This window comes from Centruroides vittatus, unplaced genomic scaffold (genome assembly GCF_030686945.1).
Source record: "Centruroides vittatus isolate TY-2023 unplaced genomic scaffold, ASM3068694v2 contig_884, whole genome shotgun sequence".
Lineage (NCBI taxonomy): Eukaryota > Metazoa > Arthropoda > Arachnida > Scorpiones > Buthidae > Centruroides > Centruroides vittatus.
In genome coordinates, this window is record NW_027122576.1 from 723,396 (window position 1) to 734,840 (window position 11,445).

The following is an 11,445-nucleotide window of genomic DNA, read 5'->3' on the forward strand; positions in this document are numbered from 1 at the left end:
CCGTACCCACGATTATCTTTTTTTCAGTAAGATTTTTTTATTACAGGAGCTTCGCCGTATTTTTTATTTTATGCTAGAAATGCGTTCAGATGGCGCTACGTCCGAAGGAGGGAAGTCTGACGTAAGCAGAAATTAAATCGATATTTTGGGGTGGTATGTACGACGTTATTTAAATTAGAAGTATGTTAACGTAACTGCCGAGTTTCGAAACACTTCGTCTAACGGTCTAAAAGTGCATAGCAAACAAACATCATTTATATATATAAGACTAGCAAAGAACGCCCAGCGTGGCCTGGAAACTCAGAAAGAGGATCGAGTCGTCCCGGTTATAAGATAGTTATTCTCTTCTACCCTGCGGACACGCTATGTAAAATTTGGTCCAAGTCAGTCAAAGGGTTTGTCGATTTGTGGGGGGTGAAATCGGAGGAGAAGCGAGAGTCTGAGTTTTAATATAGGTTGTTGATATCGATGTAAAATTTTAAAGCGTCTTGGGTAAATTCGCATTCCCAGAAAAAGATATCCGGTGGCGTAATTAGAAATTTTTGACCCTTAAGCGAAAATTGGTATAGGACTTTCTAATGCCTAGTCCCATTCACCGTGATAAAGGAATTTAGACAAATTTCTGCAGATTCCATTTCTAAAGTTATCAGAAATGTGTTTCGAGAGAAACTAACAGTTCGCGTTTATGTTCTAAGAAATATTTTTTCTTTTGAGTATATTCAAAATTCAATATAAGTGGTGTATATATATATACACACACACAAAGAAAAAAAACATATCCATCGTATTTTACTAATAGTATAGAAGTACCATTGTGCGTTGTTCTGTAGAGCGTAGAATTCTATCCTGAGAGGTTGGAGTTTACCCAAGAGCGATTCGTACAGAGAACTGTAGTAAGTAGCTTAACGTAAGACAGCGTAACGAGCTTTCGTGTCACATCGAAAAAATAAAATACTACAAGATACGGAAGCAAATTCCAGTAAGTATAAAAATGAAAATGGTATTTCGTTGGGAAAAATGGCGTTTTCGGAACGACGTTTCCAATCAAAATTTGTGCGTTTTGTTCGAAATTAATACGAATTCTTCAATTCGAATCGCCTATCATTTAGTCTAACATCACCGGAGAAGAAAGATATTAAATGTAAGGAATCGTTAAAATTCCACCGGGTAGGCCGGAAAGTTACTCGATAAAATTCTAATCCGACCTGGGGCCGTATTCTGGTCACTTATCTCTCGTCTCTTCTTTCACCGACGAATGACGTCAAAGCGAGAGACGAAATTCGTCTCTCATACACAGTGGCGATTGTGGTCGTAACGATCTCGTCTTTGTCGTTGACGTCACGATCCTGTTTGGTTGATTATACATGTTCGGGTTATCTGCGCGCGCAACACAGTATAGAATTTAAACAGTGGCGTGCCGTCATTGGAAGCGCCGCTTCCACCTTCCAATGACCCCTTGCATTTTATAAAATATAAATTTTCATATTTTAACGTACTTTGAATTAATTAAAATTAATATTTTATTATAACTGCATTATGTATCTTTTACAAATTTCTATACTACATGTGAAAAAAACGATAAGATTGTTATTGTATATTCGAATAATTCAGTGGCGGAAGGAATGTCGAAACCGGGTCAGTTTCCAATCAGCCAGATTATATAGGCATTAGCATATGCGGTTTACAGTGCACCAACCTTACCTGGTTTAGCTGGTAGAAGCAACACACGCGTAAAGCGTCCAACAGCGATAAGAGAAATAAATGTAGTAATTAACTTTTTATTTATTTATTTCATATTTGCAGACTTAAAAAATTACGAGTTACAAGAAGGCGTCAATTAACTACTACGGCCCGCGGAAAAAACGTAAAATTTATTCTGGCCCATGTTATAAAAAAAGGTTGCCCACCCTAGACTAGATTTATAACTTAACCCAACCGATAGAAGTGTACTGGCATGTTTTTATGATACAGTAGAGAGTCGTAAATCGGCACCCTGGTAATCGGAATCGCCGGTAATCGGCACGATTTTCAGTCGGACTGTGTCGTGCTGAATCGAACGTTTTTGATACTAAATTTATTTCTAAAGTATAATTTTCATGTTTTTTATATTCTTCAATATATTTATTTTGTTTGTACAAAATGCAGAAATAATTTTTAACGATACGATAGCCTCGATGATTATTATAAAAATTTTCGTTAGGCTTAAAATCGACGAAAATTCAACACGAAGCGACACGCAACGGAGAAAAATTCAACACAAAGCGACACGCAACGGAGAAAAGTTTGAACATCGGACAGGTTAATATATTTTTTCGTACATAGACCGTAATCGGAACAAATCCCTAATCTGAACAACCCCAGTCCCCAATTGATTCCGATTTTCGGTTTTCTACTGTAGTTCTGTATAGTTAACAGGAGTTTTAAAAAATCCATTAAAATATTTGATATGTTTATTCTGCTCTCCCATCTTATATTACTTACGGATTTCAATGTTAAACCAGTGATATTGCGATTTAGTATGTCCTATCTGTAAGCGGATGCAGAAAAAACGTGTACAATTCTTGTACAATGTTAAAAAATTAACTGTTACTTTGGCATCATCATTTACAACGAAATTTAAAAACCGTTTAAATTTTCAAATTACAAATAAAATTAATTTTAAAATTTATTTTGTGTGTGGCGATGTCGAGACATTTTGCTTTTAATATATATATGCAGATAAAAATTATTTCAAATAATAATATAAAAGCTAAAACTGTGTATATTCTAAAACGCCTCTTTTGTCGTATCACTAGTATACCTCAAAGGACGTAATCTTATATATAAAATTCTCGTGTCACAATGTTTGTTACCTTACTCCTCCGAAACGGCTTTACCGATTTTTACCAAATTTTATATGCATATTCAGTAGGTCTGAGAATCGGCTACTATCTATTTTTCATACCCCTACACCATTTCCCCTCTTTCAAAAATATATTTATATATGGATTAAGGCTTTTATGTCCAACAGATGGCGCTAACTTCCGACGACCTAAGTTTGCTTTTCTGTGAGGCATTATGCTTTTCTGTGAGAATGGACTGAAGCAGATCATTTTCTATCTATCTATATAAATAAAATATAACGTTCGTTTGTTCCTACCGATTCCTTTCAAATTTTGACACAACGTTGCATTCGAATACGCACGTGTTTTTATATAATATACATGTCGAAATTCCCCCCAGTGGGGGGAGATGGACGGGATTAAGGCTTACCGTGAGGAACTCGGCTTCTATTATACTATTTTACATGCGTTTTTGATTGCGTTTTAATAGGGTACGTCAAGAGAATGTACACTAAGAAGGGATTTTTTGAAATTCCCCCCACGGGGGAAGTGTTATACATTTATAATAGATACATTTTGAGCCACAACAACGCGTGGCCGGGTCAGCTAGTAGGGTTATAAATTTTAAACGTTTCTCGTCATAGCTATAGGAATGTAAATATGGTAAACTTAATAGATTGTCTGACATTTGATTTTTAAAGACCAGGACCAAGTATCCAAGAAAATTTTTCAAAATTTACAACCTTTCAGTTACTGAAACTATTCAAAAAATTTAAAAACTTTCAGTTACTCTTGTTGAACTGGAAAAATTCTGTCTTTATTACATATAAAATTACCAAGAAATCAGTCTCCATTGTTCTCGGCTAGAGAATGGGTCAGTTTAAGTAAAATTCTTACTCTTGCAGCAGGGTTTTATATCCCTAATTCCCCAATCTCTAAATTATTTAACTACTACTTAATTAACTAAATTAACTAAAAAAAAAAAAAAAAAACAATTGCGTTTAAACTGTTTTCACCGATTTTGTAAAAGAAAAGCGCATGTTTCTAAACTCAGTTTTCGATTTATATTATGTTCACTGTTAACTGACCTTTAGGCTACCCTATATAAGTTAGCGTAATTGTTCAAATTATTATAAAACTTATTCAAAAATATTTTTTCTTGGACTTTTAGACACTATATTTTTAAAAACTCTTTTCGCCCTATGGGCAATAAAACGCCCTACTGTGGGCTTGACCGAACCGGCAATGGATTCGAAAAAAATTCCTTACCCATTCAGTCAGGCTTGTTCAGTCAGGCCAACAATGGGAGCAGCGGGCGGTGAGGTACGAGACTCAAATTATCAGGAATTTGATCACCCACGAAACATTCCTGGATGTTGCTGGCTCCGATTCAATCCCGGCTGCTCCAGGGCGGTAGGCTGACGCCTTAACAGCATCACCATCCAGTCGTATATATTCATATATAAGTTTTTTTTAATTTGATAAATATTTTATATTTATTTTTATGTAGAAAATGAAGTTGATGAAAAAGATTTTTCTTCTGTTAATTTTTTCTCATTCTGTGCTGTGGTATTGAGTTTCTTTGCAAGAGATGCCTCAGGTGATTTATATATATATATTTTTCAAACGATTATTGATACAAACAAATTCGTAAACATTAATTATAATAATGATAATTACATTATTATTATTATATAGGCGAGAAAACAGATAAAAGACGATCTTACTTCTCGTGCAAAAGTCAAAAGCTGCCATGCGATGATTTTAATGGTTAGACTTTAAATGTTTACTCTTTATATTATCTAAATTAATTTTACAGAGTTTTGAATTAAACATTTGTTTTAAAACATTGTAAATTATTAAATATAAATCTCAAATTATAATAGTTAACATTTCTAGATATATTTGAAAATATTAAAAGATCCATTTTGAGCTTCCCTACTTGCATCAAGAGTTATTTCGCACCACTCTACAGTAAGCTTACAAAAAACTTGAGCTGTATTTTAGATAATACAAAATATATTTTCTGCAAATTTCTTTTTTATTTGCAAGTATACACATCCATTGCACAAGAATACTTTATCGAATGGATGCACGTGGCTTCGAGTATCATTTGCCAATGGGGTGAAATAACTTGGATTATTATTAAGGAATGGATTTATAAATTATTATGTATTTTGGAAGAAAATATTACAAAAATGAAGAAAAAATTAAAGCCCGAAGATCTAAAAATTATTCATCTAAGACAGAAGCAATATAATACTGTAAGAGAGAGTGACTTTTGCGCATTTTGGAAAATACCCGGAATCATTTCATTGGCTACTATTTTAATCGTAAGTAAAATGAAAAAATAAGCAATTACTGTATTTATCTATATTAATTTTTTTTGTATTTTGAGTAAATATAATTATCTTTCAGTGCCAAGGAATTGAAATATATTTTGGAATAAACATCATTGAGTTTCTTTTAGAAAGTAATTTTATCAATATTTACTACTTTCATTATTTTTTTCTTGTAGATTTTACTAAAATTAATTTATTTTTATTTATTTTTACAGCTGTACAAGATGCATCCGATATGTGCAATCTATAATGGCTTGAAATATAATTATTTCATGAAGATTTTCATGAGAAGAAATCAAAATCATTTAATTTTTATTATTTTTTAAAAAATTGGTTTAAAATTTCACCAAAATTTAAGTTTTATCATTTTGATTCGCTTCATTTAAATAAACGCTAAAATTCAGTAAAATGATTTTTTTTCTTGATATTATGTGACTTAAATTGCAAATAAATATAACATACATTTTTACTGAATTCCTCCCCACGGGGGAGAGGGACAGGATTAAGGCTTAACACTTCCATATATTTTTTAAATTTATATTGCTGAATAATTTTTTAATCTGGAAATATTTAAAAAAACACCACGTGAAGGGAAGAATTGAGGAACGCTCTCCAAAAGGGAATCTGTTCGCTCCATTGGAATACAAACTCGCCTACAACTCGCCATCTGCTGAGCGATAATGCAAAGTTTTAAAATAATTTTGTAAGAAAATCGAAAATATTATTCAAATTAATTTTTATTCTAATATATTTAATATAAAAATAAATATTAAAACAACAAAAATAAAAGAAATTTCTATTTTTAAGTTTTTAATATTTTCAGATTAATTTTTGATTTATGTTACCGATTGTAGCGCCAAAACGGTTTAAAATATTATTTTTTAATTTTTTAATGAAATTTTCATACGTAAATATTTTAAATTAGCAGGTAGGCCCCAAGGTCCTAGGACCTTGGGGCCTACCTGTTAATTTAAAATAAAATTATCTTCCAGCAGGATCTGCCTTAATCAACATAAGGCGCACATACTACACAAAAGGCTCACAACAGCTCTCTCAACATATGCCACCAATCAAGAAGTCACGGCGGACATTAACGCAGCCCGCATTATCATCACTACTAACCACCCGGAACATCTCAAATTATTGGAAGCTATGGAAATATACAGAGCAGGATGTAACACCACGTGCATCAATTTTAAAGACGAGTTGGCCCTTTCAGCAGCGTGGCAGATCCTGCTGGAAGATAATTTTTAAACATTAACATCATCACCGCTTCGTAGCGCATGCGCGCTGCACGACCGGCGATCGTTTCGTTTAAAAATATGTTGGAACGTTTTCACGTGGCGGAATTCGAAACACGGTTCTTTCCAAAAGGAATATATTCGAAATTCAACGATCGGCGTAGATTTATTACTACAAAGCCTGAAGAAGAGTCTAGACGGGGCTACGAAAACGTTTGCGACCCTAATACTAACCACTCCGGTTATCTGGTTTTTACGTAAGTGTATTTTTTGTATGAATTTCCGGTGTGTAAAAGACAAAAATGTTACTCAATCTTCGATTGAGTAACATTTTTGTCTTTTAAGAGAATTGCTTTTCACTGTATCATATTTGTATCTTACAAATACTTGTAAGATATGATGATCAAATGGTTATTATGAGATCTGTTTGCAGATCTCAACCATCAACTAATAAACATTGTTTTAAGGCAACTTTCTGTTAAGCTTTTACCATAGACCATGTATTAAAAAAAATATAAGGCTGAGAAAAGTAAAAGCCATAAAAATCAGTTTAATAATAATAGCTGTTTATCATGAATACCCCTAATAATTTTATGACAATGATTCTGTATTGATGAATATTGTAAAAGTGAATTTTTATTTTCTTATCAAAAGATTTTATAAATTAATTACATACTGTTGTGGGAGTATAAAATATAAAATTTTAGATGTAGCAGAAGGCAACGAGGAATTATTTATTATGACATTGTTACAATGCCCGGCTGCAATTTTTAATCATATTTTTAGTTTATTTAATTTAAAATGTATGCTCTCCACCTCAAATTAGTAGTGGCTTGCCCCTGTACATCATACTTTTCCTTTAATTAACAATGGAGTTGTTCTGATTATCTATCTAACATCTTTCAGCAGAAATAATTTTGACTTGAAATAACATGACTTCCGGTTTGCATAGGAAGTTCTTACATAGTTAATTGAGGCCTCCTGCCATGCAAAGTTTTCCATATCTGGCCTTGTCTTTCATCTAGCTCACTCCATTCTCAAGATTAAGGAAAGATGGACGGATGAATGGACAATAGTAAGAATTTATAGGTCTAAACAATTTTTTAAAACTGCAGCCCAATAATTGCCAGATGTTTGAAACAATGAGGTAGGAATAAGACATGAGTCACGTATATAGGGATTGATTGTTTCCAGGGTAAAGTGACAATTAGCTTGTTAAATTCATCACTGTTATAATTACATCAGAAGTTCTTTTAACAACACACACACACAGTGCAGTTACAGTCCAGTGATGGATCTCAATGCAGCTGTTGAAATATTTTGTGAATTATTTAATTCAAAACATTTTAAAAGTAATTCATTTTTGCGATGCAATGCCTTGTTTAGGAGGTAAAATTAATGATTTAAATTTAGTGTATGCAGCTTCTTAAGTAGATAATAAAACATTTTGGTTAATGTTACCCTAGGTTCCGAGATGGCGACGGGGGAAATTTTTCCCTACGTTGGAGACTGCGGCGGGGAAAAAATTTTTTCCTCGATTCAAGATGGCCGCGTTTCCGGCCGCCATCTTGAATTTCTCTGCAGACTCCGCGGACGTTAACCGAAATAACCAATAAAAAAAAAAAAAAAAAAAAAGATATTTTTACTCACTTTTCGATGGTGGTTGCCTACTTCTTCCTACTTTTTTTTTCCTTTCCGATCCATTCTTTTTTCGGTTTTGCCAGCTTGGATACTTTCCTTTTCTCTTGGTGCGGCTCTTTTCTTCCCTGTTCTTTTCGATTCGGCTGCTCTTTTATTGGTCGATTGGCGTTTCCCTCTGTTCGATTTATTACTACTTGGCAATATAAACGACAGAATGCAACCCCAAGAAATGTGGCCAAATTTACTTTTAAATGTTCCTTCAAAGGCAGAAGTCTTCGTTCCGCACTTACTACATCGCAAGAAACAGCTTTCTCTATTACTCCGATGACATAATTTGCATTTAGAATCGCACGGAATGCAAACGGACTCGGTCGGCTGTATGCAGGGGCGGACTAAGGCCTAGGCAACCTAGGCACGTGCCTAGGGCCCGTAATTTTTGGGGCCCGAAAATTAAGTTTTTAATTTTTTAATTTTTATAATTAATTTTTATTTTTATTTAACAGAAAAACGTGATATTTATAATTATAGCTGAAACGTATCCAAATTATGCCGAATCGTTGATTGATAAAGTCGACAAGTGTGGACGAGCGTTCCCGTGCTTATGCATCCACGCCCGCCAGTGTCGATGTGTGTAAATACGATCGAGCCTTTACTATGCACGTGTTTAAAAAGTCAAACGTAGCTATTTAAAATCAGTGTCTCCTGAACGTATTGCATCTTATGTGAGTTGTGATTGAAAATTGTGCAATTAAGACTTAAGTACCTAGACTTGATTGCAAATAGATTGTTTTGGATTCATAGTTAATACTTTCTGGAATTCCTAAAATAAAAATGTAAGCTTTTATAAAAGTATTACATTATTTAATTAAAATAATATATAATATAAAATAGCACAAATTGTGATTTTGTTTGTGATTGTGATATTGAGTAAAAATAAATTTAATTGAAGATCATTTTCTTCTTTCTTTTTAGTACGTGGTCTTTAAAATGAGTTCCTATAAACATTTAAGTGGAAGTGAAAAAAGAAAACGAAAAGCAGATCGAGATAAAGTGGCAAAACAAATGAAAAGATCGTTGGACAAATTTTTAACAGTAGATGGAGAACAATTACAACAATCGTCATCATTTTCACAAATTTCACCTGCTCAAACTCCAGAAACATCATTCGTGTCCGAAACTATTCTGCAAAAAGACCAGCGGGAAAAACCAAGCAATTCCGTTTGTGAAGATGAAACAAAAGGAGAAAATATAAATTTAAAATCATCTGAAAGTAATAATGAAACTAAGCGTTTTGTAAACGATATTGCATTATGGCCAGAATACTTAACAGACGCCCTGCGAGAGTATTATATAAAAAATCCACCAAAATCAATAAATGGATCTTTGGAATCATCTTCTATTTGATGCAACGAAGGGTCAAAACAAATCACAAGAAAATTAACTATTGCCTCTTCTTCAGAACTATTAATAGCGGGAAAAAAGTTAAAAGAGATTGGTTGGCTTATACTGAAACCAACAACTTATTGTACTGTTACGTCTGTAAATTATTTTCCAAGCAAACAACGCTAATGACAAAAGGGACGAATGATTGGAAAAATGTACATAAAAAATTGTCAGAGCATGAAAACTCCAGTGACCACATTAACTCCATTTTAATTTTTATAACAAGATCTAAAATTACCGGACGCATTGACACTGAACTGGAAAAACAAATTATAAATGAAAAAAAATATTGGAGGGAAGTACTTAAACGTGTGGTAGCGACAATCAAATTTATTTCTTCATACTCTTTAGCGTTTCGTGGTAAAAATGAAGTGTTTTTTAGTGAAAATAATGGTAATTATATAGGTGCTTTGGAATATTTATCCGAGTTCGATCCATTTTTGCGGGAACATGAAAAATATGCAAACTGCGGCACCGGTACTATAAAATATTTGTCGTCTACAATATGTGATGAATTTATTTCTATTATATCGAAAGATTTACAACTCACAATAGTGAACGAAATAAAAGAAGCCAAATTTTACTATCTAATTATTGATTCAACACCTGATATATCTCACGTAGATCAGCTGACCGTCATTATTCGCTATGTTCTTCCGAGTGGTATAAAAAAAAGATTTTTGGGATTTCTACCTATATTTTCTCATACGGGTGAAAAGTTGGAGAAAGTTATTTTAGAATTTTTAAATAATATAGATTTAGACATCACTAACTGTCGGGGACAGAGTTATGATAATGCGTTTAATAAGTCAGGTAAATATAAGGGACTCCAATCCAGAATAAAACAACATATTTTTTCTGTCCATTTTATACCATGCGCAAATCATTCATTAAATTTAATTGAAAACGCTGCTGCCGAAAGTTGCATGGAAATGACCACTTTTTTCAATATCGTTCAGGAATTGTACGTATTTTTTTATTTTTTTTTCAAGTTCTGCACATAGGTGGAATGCATCACAAAAATTTTGTAAGAGCAAACACTTGAGTATTAAACCTATTTGTGACACCAGGTGGTCTGCTCGTTCCGATGCTGTGAAATCCTTAAAGGAAAATTATGAAGAAATTAAACATTGTTTACGTCATTTTTCCTCAAACATAGATGAAAAACCATTAACAAGGTCCGAAGCTGCCGATTTACATAAAAAACTTGATACATTTGAGTATGTACTGTTACTATATGGGAAAAGATTTTAGAGAGAACAGATACTTCAAACAAGACTCTTCAACAAAAAGACGAATCCCTAAATACAGCAGTTCTAATATATGATTCATTGATAGATTTCATACAAACTGTTAGAGATGATTTTGACAATTTAGAAAAAGAAGCAGAAAAAGTTAAAGATATTGCATATACTAATGATAAAAAACGGCAGAAAATACGAAAACTATTTCATGATGAAATTCCAGAACATGAAATGTAATTCAGTGGCAAAGAACATTTTAAAGTTAATATTTTTTTTGTTGTATGCGATTCTTTAATTAGCAACATTAAAAAAAGATCTGAGGGATATAAAACTATTAACAATAAATTCAAAACAATTTTTCATGATAGTGATGTTAGTGACTCTTCAATAGAGGAATTAAAATGTTATGAACAAGATTTAAACCTAGCAGAACTGAAAAATGAAGTAGTACAATTTAAGACTTTTATAAGTAAAGAAAATATTATTTCGCCTGTATCCATGTGGTCATTTATTCAGGAAAATAATATTATTTCAACATTTCCTAATTTAAACATAATTATGAGAATTTATTTAACCCTTCCAATAAGCAATGCAAGCGGTGAAAGATCATTCTCAGTAATGGCCAGAATAAAAAATTTTTTAAGATCCACATTAGGCCAACAAAAATTAAATAGTTTATCATTACTTTATATAGTAAAAGAGTTATTAAATA

At 32.7% G+C, this 11,445-nt stretch overlaps 1 protein-coding gene and 1 long non-coding RNA gene across 2 annotated transcripts; both read left to right on the plus strand.

Annotated features, from left to right (window-relative positions):
* Nucleotides 1-4,843: 4,843 nt before the first annotated feature.
* Nucleotides 4,844-5,402, plus strand: LOC136983610 (uncharacterized). Its single transcript, XR_010882072.1, has 3 exons — nt 4,844-5,155; nt 5,241-5,295; nt 5,380-5,402. It is a non-coding gene; the product is annotated as an uncharacterized lncRNA (long non-coding RNA).
* Nucleotides 5,403-9,614: 4,212 nt separating this feature from the next.
* LOC136983593 (zinc finger MYM-type protein 1-like) lies at nt 9,615-10,970 on the plus strand. Its single transcript, XM_067280383.1, has 2 exons — nt 9,615-10,302; nt 10,828-10,970. Exons 1-2 carry the CDS (start codon nt 9,615-9,617, stop codon nt 10,968-10,970), a joined length of 831 nt encoding a protein of 276 aa, XP_067136484.1.
* Nucleotides 10,971-11,445: the final 475 nt, after the last annotated feature.